Consider the following 19,696-nt stretch of genomic DNA (forward strand, 5'->3'; position numbering starts at 1 on the left):
AGGGAAAACGAAAAGAATTTGATCAGTATACTACTGAATTTCAAGTAAATATAAGATTTTAAATTCTACTTTCTTACCACCATAGCATTTCAGTTACTCTTGTTTCTGCCATCATTTTCTTTAACCTAAAAAGATTTAAAACAAAGGGTATCCAAAAAAAAAAATTTTATCAATTCTGCTCATAAGTTGATAAAATTGTGTTAACTGGGATGACTCAAAGAATTACTGGGAAAACAACAACAAAATTTAGACTAAAATCCAAAGAAATTCAAAGTCAATTTTTTTCCATTGATATACACCAAACATAGTAGTAAGCAGGCACATTTGTAAAAAAGCAATCAATTGAGGGAAAGATAGTTCTCAACTAGGAATACTAAATTTCATTAAAGTTCCTATATAAATCAATACTATCTGGACAACTAAATGAACATACCTTTAAAATACATACAGACACTCAAAGTAGCTTATAGGAGCTTTATTCAGTATACAACATAGCTACAATTCTGTAAGTAACTGTGAAGCCTAAACTAAAAGCTCTTACTACAGGTTCTTTATAAAAATACTGTTCATAAGCAAAACAGAGATCTGTAACCTGGTTGCACTGAATCTAAATCATCTGCATTCCAAACATGCCACTACTCATACCATGTCTCCCTTCCTTTAAATCCATAATAACATCTTACGTTTTTTAAATGAACAAGTTAGTTTTTTTATGAAAAATGGTTTATGGAAAGTACAGTGATAAAAAGTCTATTATTGGTGGATAAGTATTTAATCAGATTTTCATTCCACAACAGAAGTATCTATAATTTTTCCGAACTCTTCTTGCTAAAATTTAAGAGTAGGCATTGTGTTGTTGCTAACCTTCAAATACAGTCTGCACGTTAGAGTCCAAATATATCCTAAGCCAAAATAAATTAAGACCAATGAATAGCAGTAGAATAAAGCACTAAAATGAAACAGAGTCTTGACTTTTGGTCCCCTTCTGCCCTGGCTCCAGAGGTCTTTTCTTACAAAGCTCTTAAGGTCCAAAAAACCCACATCTCTTGGACTATGAAGCCAAAAAATTTAAGTGGTCCCAAGATGGTGGTGCCCACAGTGCCTGTGGCCAGAAATAAATGCACACACCCTCTCTGGTGGAATGCTCTCTCAAGCTAGGCTCCTCAAGATACCCAAAGACTGTCATCCAAGTAAGAGTTCACAATCCAAAATGACAGAACACAAGATAAGCCACCATGAGCAACAGGCAACAAAAACAAAGTAAGGAATTAGATCCCTAAAAATTTAAGATACTGGAACCAATAGATGACAACATACACAAGTAAGAGGGAATTGGGAAAATAAGAAAAGAACTGAAACTACCAAAAGTTAACTGGGTAGATATGAATCAATCAGAACATTTATAAATAAAAATATAAAATTTAAAATCCAATGGATACATAAAACATAGATACAAGGAAGCCAATTAAAATTACTATTTCGGGGCACCTGGGTGGCTCAGGGGGTTAAGCCTCTGCCTTCAGCTCAGGTCATGATCTCAGGGTCCTGGGATTGAGCCCTGCATCGGCTCTCTGCTCCGCAGGGAGCCTGCTTTTCCTTCTCCTTCTGCCTGCCTCTCTGCCTACTTGTGATCTCTCTCTGTCAAAGAAATAAATAAAATCTTTTTAAAAAATAAAATTACTATTTCACTAGGCCAAAGAGATCTGATGAGAGTAAATTAAGTCAATGCAGACAGGGACACTTAGGTGGAACAACAAACAGGGAAAAGGCAACTCTTAGAACATAGTGAAAGTGATGGAGGAGATTAACACACCCTTCATGTCTAGCTAGGCAAGTTGGTGGCATGGGGACTATTAATAAGAATTTGTTAAATTATATACATTTTGAAGGTAAAGACAAGATGATTTGCTGAGGACTAAACTGTGGGGTATGAGAGAATCCGCAAAAAAAAAAAAAAAAAAAAAGTCAACTCCAAAGATTTTAGACAACACCAAAAACAACAGAACTGCCCTTTACTGAGATGAGGGAAATGTTGAAAGGACAAGATTGGGGTTGAAGATCAGGAGATAGGTTTTAAACAGGTGGAGATGTCTAGGAGACAGCTAAACAAAAGTGGGTGACAGGTGAGACATGCAAGCTGGAGATACAAATTTAGGAGTATTCAGCACATGAATTATACCTAAAGTCAATTAACAAAAATCAAGATCATGCTACCCTGGTGGCTAAATGAGTGGTGTATGAAGAAGGAGAGATGGATTAAGTTTACCAAATGGCATCGTTAATAAAGTACAATGAAATCTAGAAAGTGACTATTGGATTTAGGAACAGAGACATCAGTGTTGATTTTGGCTAAAGCAGTAGTTGTGATGAAAACCTGACTGAAATGAATTCAAAAGTGAGAAGGATGCCAGCAGGTGTAGACAAAACTCTTCGGAAGAATTTCTATGATAATAGAAATGAAATGGAAGCTAGAAGGAAATATGAGCTTGAGAGTTTGATTTTTGTAAAAATAGAAGAAAGAAATTACAGCACGTTAATATACTGACAAAGATGATCCAGTAGAGAAAGCGAAGATTGGTCTTGCAGGAGAATGAAGGGCAATGTTTTCAAAGGGCAAGAACAGGGTTTCGTGTACAAGCAGAGAGAGTGGTCTTAGATGGAAGCATAAACTTGTGTAAAAATAGAAGGAATGAAGAGTCCATAGGCACCTACACAGGCAAGGGGATAGATATGGTACAGAAGTTTGTGGAAACACTCTTCCACAATGCTGCCATTTTCTTAATGAAATGGGGAACAGTTATTAGTCCAGAGTAAGGATAAAAATGATGGTATTGGAAGTCCCACTGAAAACACTGTTTTCAGTTAACAATTATAATTAACAATTATATTGTTAATTTTTTATTCTTGGTAAATTATCTGACTGTCCAGTTAAATTTAAAAATGTGAATGAAGAATGCAGAATGCTTTAGCAGTGTTCACAAACTGATCTGCTGACTTTAAATGAATTCGTGCTCTTGCTGAGGAAGTTAAGCATATAGTACCAATAAATCAGACCATAAATACCAAACCCGAACCTCCATGTAGTTCTACTCCTACAGCTCAAGTACCACTCCTACAGCTAGTCTCCCTTCTCCTAAAATCCTAGAGTACTTTCCATGTACACATTAACAGAATTCTATGACATAGGAAACAATCTATCTAACAAAGGGAGGCAACAGTCTATTGCAGTGTGGTACAGATAAAAGGACAATAACAGAACCCAAATCTAAGATGGAACCAAATAGATAAATATTTAGTTTACTGTATGTTATTCCAAGTCAATAAAGGCTGCATCATTTATATCAAAGGAAGACACCAGATTAAATTTTTAAACATTAAGAAAATGTATAAAGTACTAAAAAAAACACAAGAAATAAAAGACTCACCTTATTCTGTACAGTTGTGTATGGTTAAAAGTTCACAACTGTATTGTACCTGCAGTAATAATTTTTTAAAACTTGATTCTAGGGGTGCCTGGGTGGCTCAGCGGGTTAAGCCTCTGCCTTTGGCTCAGTCATGACCTCAGGGTCCTGAGATCAAGCCCCACATCGGGCTCTCTGCTCAGCAAGGAGCCTGCTTCCCCCTCTCTCTCTGCCTGGCTCTGCCTACTTGTGACTTCTCTGTCAAATAAATAAATAAATAAATCCTTAAAAAAAAACCCACTTGATTCTACATATCAATAAGAAAAAGACACCAATGAGAAAAACCGAAGCCATTAGCCACTTCCTGAAATGGCCATCAAAATATAAAAACTCATCTAAATTTCCATTTTCTAGTCAGTTACTACACCAAAAGCATAATGGCCCCAGAATCCACAATAAAACTATAAATTCATCTTTTAAAATAAGATGAAAAGATTTCAAAGTTACTAAAATATAATCTAGTAAATGAAACACTGAATTGCCTGACATGGGAATTCCATTTACAACAGCTTTTCTAAAATTAACTTTATAGACTACACTGAAATCTCAAAGCTGTGGTGTAATTTCTTCTTTTAAACTGTAACACACAGTTATTTCTGTGACTCATACCTTATTAACACACCTCTTAACTTATGTGAAGCAATACCCATTCTAAGGCACTGCTACTCCAATCTGAAACAAATTCAACTAATGCCAGAGATGAGTAATAAAATTTAATTTCTCCATTTGATATTATGTCACAATACATGATGAAGCTTCTATATTTTCTTTTAGCCAAGCTTACTTTTTTTTTTTAAATACAAGAATAGATAAATCAGTCTGAACAGCTTCTTCAAGAAATTAAAAAGGATCTGCATAGCTGGTAGGTGCTGAACGTTAAACCAGTATCTTTCAGACTTCTGTTTAACCATCAAGCCCAAACTAGTCCATTTTCTCAGGAAACACCATTGCATAAAACCTCCATAAGTGGTAATCTTGTTAAAAGTTTATTCTGTAAAGAAATCTAACTTCTGATAATAAAACAAATCAAAAACTTTAATACTAAAAGCACACTTTAAACACACAGTATTTCAAATAGGCTCCATGTCCAGCATGGAACTCAATGCAGGGCTTGAACTCACAACCCCAAGATCAAAACTTGAGCTGAGATTGAGAATCAGACATTCAACCCCCTGAGCCACCCAGACACCCCTAAATACTCAGTATTTCAAATCAATACATAGTTTCCAAAGACACAAACATAAATCATCAAAACTGCTCAAAAATGAACATTAAGGACATAAAATTCACATCAGTAATATAACTGTAAAATAGCTATACCATATACAGAAGACTTCCTTCCCTTAACATCTATAATCTTGACTTACCTTTACCTTTTCTTTTTTTTTTTTTTTAATTTTATTTATTTATTTGAGACAGAATCACTGAGAGAGAGCATGACAGAGGAGGTCAGAGGGAGAAGCAAACTCCCCATGGAGCTGGGAACCTGATGTCCTCCAAGATCATGACCTGAGCTGAAGGCAGTTGCTTAACCAACTGAGCCACCCAGGCACCCTACCTTTACCTTTTCACTAGACTTTTCTGTTAGAGAGAGCCATCCACTCCAATTAGCCATTCAAAGATTGGACCCACCTGAATGGTCAGTGAGTCTCTTGTTTGAAAACCTAGGATGAGCACTTCCCATAAGCCCCTTTTATAGCCTTAGAAAGTTGTTAGAACATTTTTCTTGGTTTTGATCCAAAATTTTATCTCCCTATAACTTCCTCCCAAGGTCCTTCTCCTGCCTAACCTCACGAAACAGGTGCAATCCCACCACCAAAAAGTAGTTCTAATGTCTGGTATCAATTCAATTTACCAGCAAACAGAAAATCTACTTCAAAACCCTTAGGAAAGCCTGATTAGAGTGTTAAAAAGTTGCATCTAAGAGTTATTTTATCAGCCTGTTATGTTCATCACTTTAGGTCACTCAACAATGAGAATACTAAAATGATAAAATGTTATATTTATTCTTGCCTGTTCCCAGGAAAGGCATAATACTAAAAAAAAAACATCATTTCACAAACCAAACATGAAATGCAAATGATGAGACAAGAATGTCAAATACTATCCAAAAAGACTGAGGAAACTACTGAAAAAGCTTCACTTAGTAGGAAACAAGAATTTTTAAAACTTGCCCAAGAACAGCCAAATAAACACAGAAGAAATAGACCAAATACATATGAAAACTTTAGTATATAATTGACAGGCCATTTCAAATCAATACATAAAAAATAGATTTAATAAGCAGTACTAACACAAATGACAGCCATTTTCATAGGAAAATAAGCCCCCCACACCTCAATAATATATGGATCAAAGTTTTGTTTTTTTGTTTTTTTGTTTTTTTAAAGATTTTCTTTATTTATTTGTCAGAGAGAGAGGGAGAGAGAGCGAGCACAGGCAGGCAGAGAGGCAGGCAGAGGCAGAGGGAGAAGCAGGCTCCCTGCCGAGCAAGGAGCCCGATGCGGGACTCGATCCCAGGACGCGGGGATCATGACCTGAGCCGAAGGCAGCTGCTTAACCAACTGAGCCACCCAGGCGTCCCTATATGGATCAAAGTTTTAAAGAATAAAAAATTAAACCATAACTAGAAGACAGAAGTGTATTTCTTTGCATTTTAAATAATTCTGTTTTGAAAAAGGCTTTTCTGTGTCTCAAGTAAAACCAAGCGCCATAAAGGAAAAGACTGAGAAAGCTGACTAGAAAAATTAAAGATTTTTACAGCAAAAGAAAAGTGACTAATCACAAAAAATGACCAAGGTCTGACTGCCCTAACTTACAAGTATCACTTAAAATGTGAGAAAAAGATAAACCCAAAGGACATGTTAAGAAGGTTCTCAAGGGAAAAAATATATATACAATAAATGTATTTTTTTTTTAAATGCAACCTCAGTCACTTTAAAGAAATGCAAATTTCTACTTAAACTGGCAGGGTAAGAGAATGTGAAAATGAGGATTCACAAAGGGGTACAAGGAAATTTTGGAGGTGATGCATATATGTTCATATATGTTCATTATCATGACTGTAGTGGCTTCAATGTACACATCAAATTTTACAATGTACACATCAAAATTTATCATATTGTGCACTTTAAATATTTGCAGTTTATTGTGTGTTATATCCTGATAAAGCTGCCTAAAATATCAGACATAAAGAGGGAGTATGAAAACCAATATTCTCATTTAGCTTTTAATTATAAATAGTGTAATCTCCTTGGAGAGAAATTTGGGGAAATCATTAAGTATAAAAATAGTGCATACTCTTTGACAGAAAAAAATTCCTACTCCAGAAAAGCCACCAGACATCCATATTATATAGATCTAATCACACAAGTACAAAGACATACCCAACAGTGTTCACTTAGCAATGTAACTCTGTGAAAACCAAAAAGAACTGTATGTCCAGCATTAGGGAAATGACTAAATAAGCCTGTAATAGAGTTTCACATGTAATATGGTAAGACATTGAAAGAAATATTGCACATAAGTCAAACACACATAAAAAGTTGCAGAGCAGTATAGAGAGAAAATTACCTTTCGCGTGACAGAGTCATGCTCATACATGCTTAGAAAACCCCTAGGAAACATCAGAAACCATTAACTCCATGGTGATTTCTGGATACTTTTTTTGGTAACTTTTCACTTTTTATCCTTCAGAATGTTTATATTTTCCCATCATGCACACATTAGTTTTACAACATAATTTAAACTTAAAATTTTTTTAAAGATTTTATTTATCTATTTGACAAAGAGAGATCACAAGTAGATGGAAGGCAGGCAGAGAGAGAGAGAGAGGGAAGCAGGCTCCCTGCTGAGCAGAGAGCCCGATGCAGTACTCGATCCCAGGACCCTGAGATCATGACCTGAGTCAAAAGCAGCGGCTCAACCCACTGAGCCACCCAGGCGCCCTAAACTTAATTGTTTTTAAATTACAAGTTTATTTATGACTTAAAAACCAAATTGAGGAATCCATGTGTAGCATTATGAGTGAACACTCTTCCAATTAAATATAACAAGAATTGTTTCGCTCTAAAACAGGCAAGTCTTCTGGTATTTAAGGGAACTCCTAAGGAAGGGGGAAAATCAAATAGGAAATGAAAGTGTTAATGGCCATTTGAGGCAAAGACAGAAGACAATGAGCTGCACTTGGGGAAGTGGAAATTAGGTACTAAAATTGAGACTTCCACAGTCAGCAAAGGCTAATTAAGAGGAAGAAATTCCCATATTTACACAAGAAAAAGGAAAGCTTGTCCCACTTTTCCTACCATTCAAAAGCTAACAGAAAGTTTTCATAAAGATTTTTATAACCATGGGTTATAAAAAAAAAACCATGGGTTCTGAGATTTGCATCCACAGTCTCTGCCAGTCCAGAACACTCCCACCCCTTCAATCAAAAATAACACAAAAATGGTGCCAACGTCCTGAAATCCGCTGGGAAAAAATTCCTTCTACCCTGTCGAGCCTGCACCGTACAGTATTTACATTCCTCCTGAAAGTGAACTTACAAAACAGGGATTATACCTCCAAGAATTCCAAACAGAATAATGTGAGAGAGTATTAAAAAAAAAAAAAAAACTTTCATTTGTTAGAAGCACAAAAGAAATCACATACAAGAAAGAAAACTCTTAAGACCAAAGAGATTAGAAAGAACAGAAGAAATTGTGTATGAGCATCCTTACATATGTATACATACAGATACACAGACTTTTAAAACTAAACAGACTGATAATGATAACTAAAGAATAATAAAACAGAAAGATCTCATCAAAACTGATAATGTGGCACAAAAGAATACATTAGAGAAAACATGAAAGAAAAACTAATAGACACAAAGGAAAGAATGAGAAAAGGTCCAGAAGGTCAAACGGGAATTCAAGGAGAGAAAAGAATCAAGAAAAGTAGTATTTGATGAGATAATAACTGAGAATTTTCAAAAACTGTTGAAAGATTAGAACCTTCCAATTCTAGAAGGGCAATAAAATCTAGATAGAATACACATTTAAGAGTGTGTGTGTGTGTGTGTGTGTGTATACACATATATATATTAATATACACTTAAATATATATATTTATATATCTTAAAACAATGTAACAGAAGATGCAATGGTCTTAAAGCAATAGGAAAAAACCTATGAAAAATTAAATTACATTTACATACTACTCAGCAATAGAAGCCAAAGGATAATGGAATAAAATCTCCATAGAAAAAAATTACCATTAACACAAAATTCCAGATCCAGCTAAACACTGGAATATCTAGTTTTCAGAAGCAGAAAAAACTGTACAAACAAAACAGACTGCTAATGTTGGCGAACAATTAAAAATAACTGATGTGAAACTTAATAATCTAAAATGCAGTTTTTAAAATGAGCAATACTTCCTATCAGAATACGATAGAGAATATTACAAGACTCCTTCAACACATTAGGGATTATAGCTGACCTTTTCCCTAATAAACTTTTCGGGAAACCAGGGAGAAAACTGCTAACAAACAACTTTCTTCTTCTGGCCCCTCAATTAAAGCGTTCAGAGCTTCCAAATACAAAACCATATAAAATTAGAACAAAACTTCACAGTATTTTACAATCAAGTGCACCAAAGAGTACAAGTCTGATTATTTTTTCTAAGACAATACAATCTATTCTTCAGTCTACCTTTTAATTTCTATACTTCCACAGTCTGTATTTCAATTTTTTTAATGTCATTCCACAAATTCCTACTTCTTCTACTTAAGAGAAAGCAAAGATATAAAGTCTACACAAACAGCAAAATTGTGAACAGCAAAATCTTAACACATATCCCAACTGCAAGCACATATAAATGGATGGAACTAAAAGACGGCAAGGCAACTACTTATGTTTTCATTTTCATATTTTTCTGAAACATCACTTACATATAAATTATTAACGTACAGTGAAGTTAAATAATCTATAAAAAATTCAGAATATTTTCCCATTCCCATTCACTGAACTGAAGCAGCACTTGCTTTTACATCCACAATCTTGTGTCGCCACCTTTCTCTGAAATTATACCTTGAGAACTACAGTTTAAAAAAAATTCACTTAAGATTTTTACTTACTTACTACAAGGTTTACTTTATACTATTGAGAGTTTAACAAAATACCAAATAAGTGACTTCCCTACTGATCTGTATGTTCTCTCCCACCTACTGTTTGTAAGCCCAACATGGTGCTCAACGCATAACACTATCTAAAAGGCAACCAGCATAAACCTGGAAAGAAAAAGGTTTACTTCATGACACAAATAATTTCAAAACATAAATAACTTTATGTTATTTATTTAGTCCTTAGGAGTCCCTCCCTTTGGATTTTCTTTCAAAATAAACCTTCATAAATACAATACACATTAATCCTATCTGTGTTCACTAGTACTCTGAAAAACAAAATCAAGGACTTTTTATCACAATATGGACTTCATTATAACATTCTTCAAGCTGCAAAAGGAATGTATAACGGAAAGTTAAAAATTAGAAAGTCTAGACAAGACTACCATAAACTAGAAGTATAACTTTTGTATTTCAACAAACATTTAAGCCTGCAACAACCCCCAAAAAACCAAGTTTTGTTTTTGCGTTGTTTTCTGCTGTAGATACTATTCTTTTAGACTCCCAATAAACAACCTAAACAAAAAAGTGAGAAAAGTTACCTTATTAAGAACAATCTCCAAGAAAAAGTCAAGTCTCTGAGATTTCACCAACTGAATTTCCACACTCATACGTCTATCTAGTCAACATAATCAAAGCTTTGAATACAGTGAACCTTCGAAGTCGTGATTACCAAGACTCCCCTCCAAACAACAGAAATATTTAAGAGCTTCAAAGGTGACCAGATATCAGAAATCTAAAATACAGCCATGAGAAAACAATCCCTTTCATAATAGCACCAGAAACACTATTCAATAAACAGAGCCAGGAAGTGAAAGATGTGTACACTGAAAGGTATTAAGACAATGAAAGAATTGAAGACGACACATAAATGGGAAGTTATCACATGGAATAGAAGAATACTGTTAAAATGTCCATATTGGGGGCGCCGGGGTGGCTCAGTCGGTGAAGCATCTGCCTTCAGCTCAGGTCATGATCCCAGGGTCACTGAATCAAGCCCTGCAAATGACTCCTTGCTCCCTCTTCCTCTGCTTGCTCCTCTCCCTACTGTGCACATAACGTGCTCTCTGTGTCACATAAATACATAAAATCTTAAAAAAAAAAAAAATCTAAATCTAATCTAAAATCTAAAAACCAAACAAAACAATAAAAATGTCCATACTGCCCTAAGCCTTACAGCTATAGAATCAATACAATCTCTATCAAAATTCTAATGGCACATTTACAGAAATAGAAAAAAAAATCCCAAATTTCATATGGAACCACAAAGACCAAAATAGCCAAATAGCAATAGCCAAAGCAATCTTGAGAAAGAAAAACAAAGATGGAGGCATCATACTTCCGGATTTCCAACTCTACTACAAAGCTACAATAATCAAAACAGTGTGGTAGTAGGAAAAAAACAGACACATAAAGCAATGGAACAGAATCAAGAGCTCACATATATGTGGTCAACTAATACTTACCAAGGGAGCTAAGACTATTCAATAGGGAAAAGGTAAAAAGTGCAGTTCAATGAACAGTGAGTGCAGAGAAAACTGGCTGTTCACATGTAAAAGAATGAAACTGAACCCCTATCTTACAACACTCACAAAAATTAATTCAAAATGAATTAAAGATTTAAATGTAAAACTCCTAGAAAATAAATATAAGGACAAAGCTCCTTGACACTGGTTTTGGCAGTGATGTTTGGATAGGACACCAGAAGCACAAGCAATAAAAGCAAAGACTACATCAAACTGAAAAGCTTCTGTACAGCAAAAGAATAATCAGAAAATGAAAAAGCAACCTACAAAATAGGAAAAAAAAATTTGTAAACTACGTATCAAGTAAGGGATTAATATCCACATTTTATAACAACCCAACAATGAAAACAAAAGATTTTAAAAATGGGCAAAGGATCTGAATGGTCATTATTCCAAAGAAGATACACAAATGGCCAATAGATACATGAAAAGGTGTTCAATACCACTAATCATTAAGAAAATGAAAATCAAAACCATAACGGTATATCACCTTAAACCTGTCAGGATGGCTATTATTAAAATGACCAGAAAACAAGTGCTGGTGAGGACAGAGTACTTGGTACATTGTTGGTGGGAATGTAAATTGGTACAGCCACTGTGTGAAACAGTACAGAGGTTCCTCAAAAATTAAAAACAGAACTACCATTATAATCCAGCAATCCCACTTCAGGGTATATATCCAATGGAAATGAAATCACTACCTCAAAGCGGTATCTATACCCCCATGTTCACTGCTGCATTATTTATAATAGCCGAGACATGGAAACAGTCTAAACGTCTGTTGAAAGATGAATGGATAAACAAAATGTACACACACACACACACACACACACACACACAGGAATACTGTTCAGCCATGAACAATATTAAGGAAATCCTTACCATTCTGAACAACAAAGATGGGCCTTGAGGGCATTATGAAATAAGGGAGACAAGGAAAGACAAATATTGCAAATATTATTAACATCTCATCTAAAATCTTAAAAAAAAAAATCATAGGGGTGCCTGGGTGTCTCAGTGGATTAAAGCCTCTGCCTTCGGCTCAGGTCATGATCCCAGGGTCCTGGAATCAAGCCCTGCATCTGGCTCTCTGCTCAGTGGGGAGCCTGCTTCCTCCCCTCTCTCTCTCTCTCTCTCTCTCTCTCTGCCTGCCCCTCTGCCTACTTGTGATCTCTATCAGTCAAATATATAAATAAATAAAATCTTCAAAAAAAAAAAAATCATAGACACAGAAAGTAGATGGGTGGTTGCAAAGAGAGGTCAGTTTCCAGTTATACACAGGTATCTATGTACTACACACAACTGGATGAACCCAGAACGTTTTGCTTTGTATACATAAAGAGAAATGCAGAGCTATTATCTCCTACAACTCTTCAGTCTTTTCTGCCTGTGTTCTATTTCCATACTGTTTAAGGACTTCTGTTTGGCCTTTATTCCCTTAAAGGCGCTTATCTGTGCCACAATTTGACTTTTAAGTGTAAAATGCAAGATAACCCTGAGTATCAGAAAAGCTTGGCATGAGCGAAGAAAATGGTACAAAAAGAATAAACTTTCCAAAGAGTAAACACCCCACCACCCATCACCACCATCACCAAGTTTTCTCCTTCCCTTTTGGCAAGTACAATATACTTTTATTTTATCAATTACATTTTACATTCAAAGTATATTTATTTTCAAATTATTTACATTTACATAAATTCATCTTCATTGCTAAATTAATATTTTTAAGAGGTTTTATTTATTTGTCAGAGAGAGAAAGAGCACAAGCAGGGGGAGCAGCAGGCAGAGCAGGCAGAGGGAGAAGCAGGCTCCCCACTGAGCAAGGAACCCGATGCAGGACTTGACCCCCCAGGACTGTGGGATCATGAGCTGACCTGAGCTTAAGGCAGACACTTAATAGACTAAGCCACCCAGGAGTCCCGCTGAATTAATATTCTCTTATATGTGAAATTCATTGGTTGCAATGGAAAGCAGCATAATTTCCCATTAAAATTAATGGAGGGGCTCCTGGGTGGCTCAGCCGGTTAATTGGCCCAGGTCATGATCCCAAGGTCCTGGGACTAAGTACCACATCTCCCTCACCTCTCTGCTCCTACTCTCCCCAGCTCTACCTCTCCCCCAAACCCCCTCCCCGTCTACCTCTGCCCACCACTTGTACTATCTCTCCTTCTCAAATAAATAAACAAAATCTTTTTTAAAAATTTTTAATTAATGGAAATGTGTTTTCATATAATGTTTTTTCACTTAGCAGGAGAGTTTTCAAGAATGAATTCAAGACATTAAAGGATACATACATTTGATTCTGAGTTTGAGGCAACAAACACGAGCTAAAAGGCAAAAGACTAATAACGATCTGAGAGAAACTGGAGTGTGCAACAAGAGTTAAGACAGCAAAAAATACCAGTTCTACCCTGAAACGAAAAATTATTCAACCTCAGAGTAGCAAAGGATACCTACAGTCCAAAAGAGACTAAAGAAGCATAGGATGAGCGGTATCAACTAGCAGGAATGAGAATCACACTTCAAGTCCTATGGAGTTTAATTGATATTGCAATCATAACAAATTAGTGTGATACTAAAATCAGATTTGTTCTTTAGAGTTGAAAAACACCCAACAAGATTATAAGAAGGCAGAGTTGCACAAAGGAACAGATAACACAACTATAGCAGTCAGGATACTGTGAGCTGACCGTCAAAAAACAAATCAGGATTATAACAGGTAAAAATGAAGACGAAGACTGCCAATAAGGATGGTTCTATTCCAAACATTTAAAATGATAGATTAAACTTAAAAAGAGATTAACAAAGATTTGGCTCAACTCAAAACTAAAATAACATTTCCCTGAGTCAGAAAAAATAAAAATCCAAAACAGTTACCAATACCTAAATGCAGTGTAGGAAATAAAGAATGGAGAAGACCGGGACGCCTGGGTGGCTCAGTTGGTTATGCAGCTGCCTTCGGCTCAGGTCATGATCCCAGCGTCCTGGGATCGAGTCCCACATCGGGCTCCTTGCTCGGCAGGGAGCCTGCTTCTCTCTCTGCCTGCCTCTCTGCCTGCCTGTGCTCACTCTCTCTCCCTCTCTCTCTGACAAATAAATAAATAAAATCTTTAAAAAAAAAAAAAAAAAAGAATGGAGAAGACCATATACTCGCTCTACAGTAAGCAAAAGGTCAGAAATTCAGCTCCTGCAGGTAACAGCAACAGAACTGAGCCAAATTCACTACTTGACACCAAGGGGTAGGCATGGGAATAGGAGTTGCACAGGTTGTGTGGACAGGGAGGAGAGGAAAGTGGGGACAGGGAAAGAGAGGAAGAGAAGGGAGATGAAAAATAATCAGATTGCAAACATATTACCTACAGTTACAACTTTATAAAAGCTCTGAACCTGGATGGGAAAGAGGACAAAACATCTGATCTTACAGCAAATTTTAAATTAACTAACTCCTTAATACCAAGTATTAAGCTAGTATTCACAACAATCCAACTGCTTTATAAATATCTTTTCAGTTACTCTTTGCTGATTATTTATCATCTTGGTTTCTCTTTTTATTATTCAGTTTATCATTCTTAGAATTTGGGGTTGGAAAAGCCAGTTGGTCCTGTAGGGATTCCCAGTGTGAATTTTGTTGATGGTATCTTCATAGTATTTAACAAGTTTTTTGTCCTTTTATTTCCTATAAATTGGTAAATTTAAAGGCTACATCAGGGGGCACTTAGGTGGCACAGCTGGTTAAGAGACAACTCTTGGTTTCGGCTCAAGTCCCTATCTCAGGGTTGTAAGATCAAGCCCTACGTCAGGTTCTGTGCTCAGCATGAGTCTGCTTAAGTTTCTCTCTCTCTCTGCTCCTTTTCTTCTCTGCCTCAAATAAATAAACCTTTAAAAAATAATAATAATAAAGGCTATGTCAGATTCAGGATTATGACTTGAGTGTATGATTATGGCATAAAAATACATACATACATAAAGTATGTATCTAATGTCCAGATGTCTCCCCCTTTGTAGTGACAATAGCAGCCATTGATGATCTTTGCCTAGACATTATTAAGAGATACAAAATGGTGGTATTCCATTATTCTTTCTTGATAAGGTAGAATACATCCTGCTCTATTTGGTTACCCTGAGACATAAATCATATGAGTAGGACAAATGTTTATTTTTTTATGTACCAGTTGTCAAAATAATAAACTGGCCCAATAGCAACTAATTAAAGGGGTTTTTTAAAATGTTTTTTAGTATCTTGAATTCACAGGTTAGACATTTGATTGGTCTCAAATCACTAATTACTATCATTGATGTTCAAATTCCCCCCCTTTCTGGCCAATGAGATATTATTCAGGATGGCTCCTGGGTTGTTTTGATACTACCCTCATAGTTTGCGGCCTCTCTGTTGCTTCGGATAGGTTCTAGGCTGTGGCAAACAGACTCTAGAGTTCCCCAGGGCCCCTGCCTCATGGTGTTCTCACCCTTGTGCAATCTCCTCCTGTAACATGTGCAGGAGACCTATGTCTTGCTTCTGATTAATAAAGTAGGGCAAAAGTGACATGATCTAAGTCACCTTACATATACATGATTACACTACCTAAGACTGTAACCCATGTTACTAGGACACGCGTTCTCTCCCTTAATGGCTTTGAAAAGCAAGCTGCCATGTTGTAAGCTGCCTATGGAGAGGGCCATATGGCAAGGAGGTAACAACAGCTCCCTAGACAACAACCAGCAACAAAGTGAGGCTTTTACTTGGGCAATCTTCAAGGATCCGCAAGCTGCCAACAACCACATGAACTTAGAAGCAGATCTTCCCCCAACTAAACTTCAGGTGGGGTCCCAGCTTTGGTGAACACAATAATAGCAGCTTTGTGAAACACTGTAGACCCAATTAAGCAGAGGACCCAGTTAAGCAACTTCTGACCCACAGAAACCGTAGTATAATAATGTGTCTTGTTTTGAATGTGTATTGTATAATAAATGTGTTGTTTCTAAACTTGTAGTAATACTGTAACATAGAAATTAATCATTAATTTGTAGGTCCATCTCATACAATTCCTGCCTTAGAAAATGCCCATTCTAAACACTAGTTTACTTTTATTGAGAGAGGTACTTGAAGACCACAATATAAGCAGCAGGAGTGTTTTTTGCTATTGGGTTTGATCTTCGTTTCTAGGTCTTCTGGGCCAGAAAATGTACACATCTTTAATAAGGTAAATTACTGCATGACTCATACAGATCCTTCCATTCAAATATAGTACTATGGGATTTTTTACTTAATTTCACTGACCTTAATACTACATCAGTTTTCAACAATGTTAAAAATCCATTTTCAGTAATACCAATGTAATTGCTCATTTCATTTAGCCCACAATGCACACATTACTCAATACTGGAACAACAATGTACACATTACTACCAAAATTATGATTATAATAGTTGAAGATTTTTCTTTTTTTTTTTTTTTTTTGCCATCCCTCCTCCAATCTCTACAGTCAAGTACCATGTTTTAAAGTCATGTGGCATAGTTCACTCTGGCATCCAGCAAGCAAATACAAGAAAGATTCAGTGGTTTCATTTTACTTTTGACTTTTACAGATTTTTAGATTTTTGTTTAATAATTATATAAAATATTTAAACGGCTCCAAAGTCAAGTCTTCAGAAAAAGGAAAATTCAAAACATAGAATATACCCTTGTGCTTTTCGATACTATGCTTCTTTCCCCATAAGTAGTCATCATTTTTTTAGACTTCATTCTTTTAGTAAGAGCAATATATATAACCATCTCCTTCTTAGTACATGATTGCATATTAAAAACATCTATCCACTTTGCCTATTTTTTTTTTTTAATGCATCTAGAGGCAGTGGACCTCGTAGAAACTAAATAACTTGGAAAGAGGGGTAAAGGGGGTTAACACTGATGGAAAAAAAAAGTTTTAAAAACTCTCCACTCAAAATAAGCCTAACAAACCAAAATTTCAAACCACAGAAGAAATTTAATGACGGTTGGGGTGCCTAATAAAAAATTAACACCAAATGGTACTAGCTTTACAAAATAGTCTTCACCAAGATTTTTAAATTTGAACATGTTGAAGATGTCAGAGAAATAAGAGACTCCTTTAAAGTAGCCAAAAGATTATAGAAAACCAGAAGGAACTCAAATAGACAGGTATGTATGAAAAAACAACTCCAAATCCAAGAAAACTGTAGATACTAGCATAGAGACTCAACAGAGAAGATAGTCTACACTGAATAGAGTAGTATTGGTAACTGCTACATAGTACTAAATTATGTGGCATAGAAAAATAAAGAAAAAAAATGAAATAACAATTAAGACCCCAACTTAGGTCTTTCAAAAGAGAAATGAAAATAACAGAAGCCATATTTAAAGAGCTGAGAATTTTCCTAACTTGAAGATCAGATTCCTCACAGTATATGTAATTACTCTCAGTACTAGTTGGATATAAAGATGTTTGTCCACACTTATAATGCACTGTGGCGAAACTGCAAAATATCAAGCACAAATTGCTGCTACTTAAGGAAATAATTAACCAGACTGCTTCACAACAATTTCCATAACTTAAGGAAACCACATGCAAACACTGGCATCACTAAAATGTTTTCAAATCTCTTATAAAGTCGCATGGGATGAATGTAGACTTCAAAGTTACCTATACTTTAAACTCTATCCATACTTGAACATTCTTACATAATTAAGACTCTATGAAAGCAAGCTGTGGACACTGCATAAAAACTAGTACCTCAAAGACTTACTTCAAAGTATCTAGTAAATTCACGCATTTTAGCCTTAAAAAAAAAAAATGCTGAGCAATAAAATTTTAGAGAAAAGAAAACAGTAGCATTAAAAGAGAACAAAAATCAATTCCAGGCAAAGAATTGTGAAAGGCGACATAAAAGGATGTGTAAGAATATGTTTATAACCTTGAAGTAGAGAAGGATTTCTTAAGACACAAAGTATAAATTGTAAAAGGAAAATACTAATAAATTCAACTAAATTAAAATTCTGAACGTTTACTAAGACAATATATAAGGCAAAAAAAAAAAAAAGTAAGAGACACGAAGTAGGAGAAGGCATTTGTGATACTTAGCAGCAAAGAATGAATATTCAGAACATATACAGAACTCCTATCAAAAACAAAAACATCCCGGGACGCCTGGGTGGCTCAGTTGGTTGGACGACTGCCTTCGGCTCAGGGCGTGATCCTGGAGTCCCGGGATCGAGTCCCATATCAGGCTCCCAGCTCCATGGGGAGTCTGCTTCGCTCTCTGACCTTCTCCTCGCTCATGCTCTCTCTCACTGTCTCTCTCTCTCAAATAAATAAATAAAATCTTTAAAAAAAAAAAAGTTTAAAAAAAAAAAAAAATCCCAACAGAAAAATAAACAGCCATTCCGAGAGAAGGGGGAAAAAATAGCCAGCAAACGTTAGAAAAAAGGTTTCTTCTCAGGAAGCAGAAATGCAAAAACTATAAGCTATCATTTCATTAGGGTTTCTAACTTTAGCATTTGCCAATTATCAAGTATAGGCAAGAACGTGAGCCAACACATGTATATATTAGTGAGGGGAAAAAATAAACTGGTACAACGACACTGGAAAACATTTTGGTGGTACCTAATAAAGCTGAAAATGCACCCCCTCCAACAGTTCAGCAATCTCATTCCTAGTGTAAACAGGTGCTCCAAAACAATATGCTTAAACTGCAAATTTCAGCTCATTAGTGGGTAGCAAAAATCAACTTAGTGGGTCTTAATCAATATTCTTATTTTTAATGAAATGGACTAGCATCACATAGGTACCTTTTCTTGAACATATTTTGTTATAGATGTGGCACATCTGATAGCGTACTGAGTCTCACAATATAAAATTTATTACAGTAAGTAGTAACAAAAAGGTTTTTCAAAACACTATCCTGGGAAAAAAATTTTTAAAAATAAAAAATAAATGAAACACTATCCTAGAGACATTTATGTATGCAAGTGTACCAAAAAACCTATGCAGGGTGTTCACAGCATCATTTTTTTAAAACAGCAAAAGAAAAATGGAAACAATCGAAATGCCCATGAACAGGTAATTAAGTGAAAAATATTCACACAATGAAATTCCATGCAAGCAGTGGAAGTGAATGATTTAGAGCTATATAACACAGTGGAAGAATATCAGGACCGTAAAGCCGAGAGTAAAAAGAAAGTTGCAAATAAATTCACCGTACAGAAGGATCTCTTTTCTAAATTTCAAAAACAAAACAAAAAGTTCAAATACAAAACAGAAAAAAGTATTTTAGGTATAAAAGTATAAAAATATATGTAGCAAAACTACCAAAAAAAAAAAAAAAGGCAAATATAATGGTTACTTCTGGGGCAGAAGAGCACCAAAAGGAATTAAAAGTTAGGATAATGTTCCTGAACCGTGGATTAGGTACAAGGCTGTTCACTGTATCCTTACTCTTTATCTTACATACATCTTATAAATACTATTTTTATGTACTTAGTTTTAAAAGAAAATTTTTTTTTAAATAAAGTTGAATGAAAGGTACACAGG

At 35.4% G+C, this 19,696-nt stretch overlaps 1 protein-coding gene across 5 annotated transcripts in view; it reads right to left on the minus strand.

The window, feature by feature from the left end:
* The window catches only part of KTN1 (kinectin 1), a 108,017-nt gene that overhangs the window by 79,808 nt on the left and 8,513 nt on the right, over positions 1 to 19,696 (minus strand). For 2 of the 5 annotated variants that reach the window (XM_044230919.1, XM_044230916.1), the window contains exon 1: positions 78 to 92. The exons of the other annotated variants lie outside the window; for them this stretch is intronic. In XM_044230919.1, the coding sequence (XP_044086854.1) occupies positions 78 to 83 (6 nt within the window). In that variant the 5' untranslated portion in view covers positions 84 to 92. Of the gene's footprint in view, positions 1 to 77; positions 93 to 19,696 lie in introns of those variants that run through there. 5 annotated transcript variants of the gene reach the window in all.

Source organism: Neovison vison, chromosome 13 (genome assembly GCF_020171115.1).
Source record: "Neovison vison isolate M4711 chromosome 13, ASM_NN_V1, whole genome shotgun sequence".
In the NCBI taxonomy this organism is placed as follows: Eukaryota; Metazoa; Chordata; class Mammalia; order Carnivora; family Mustelidae; genus Neogale; species Neogale vison.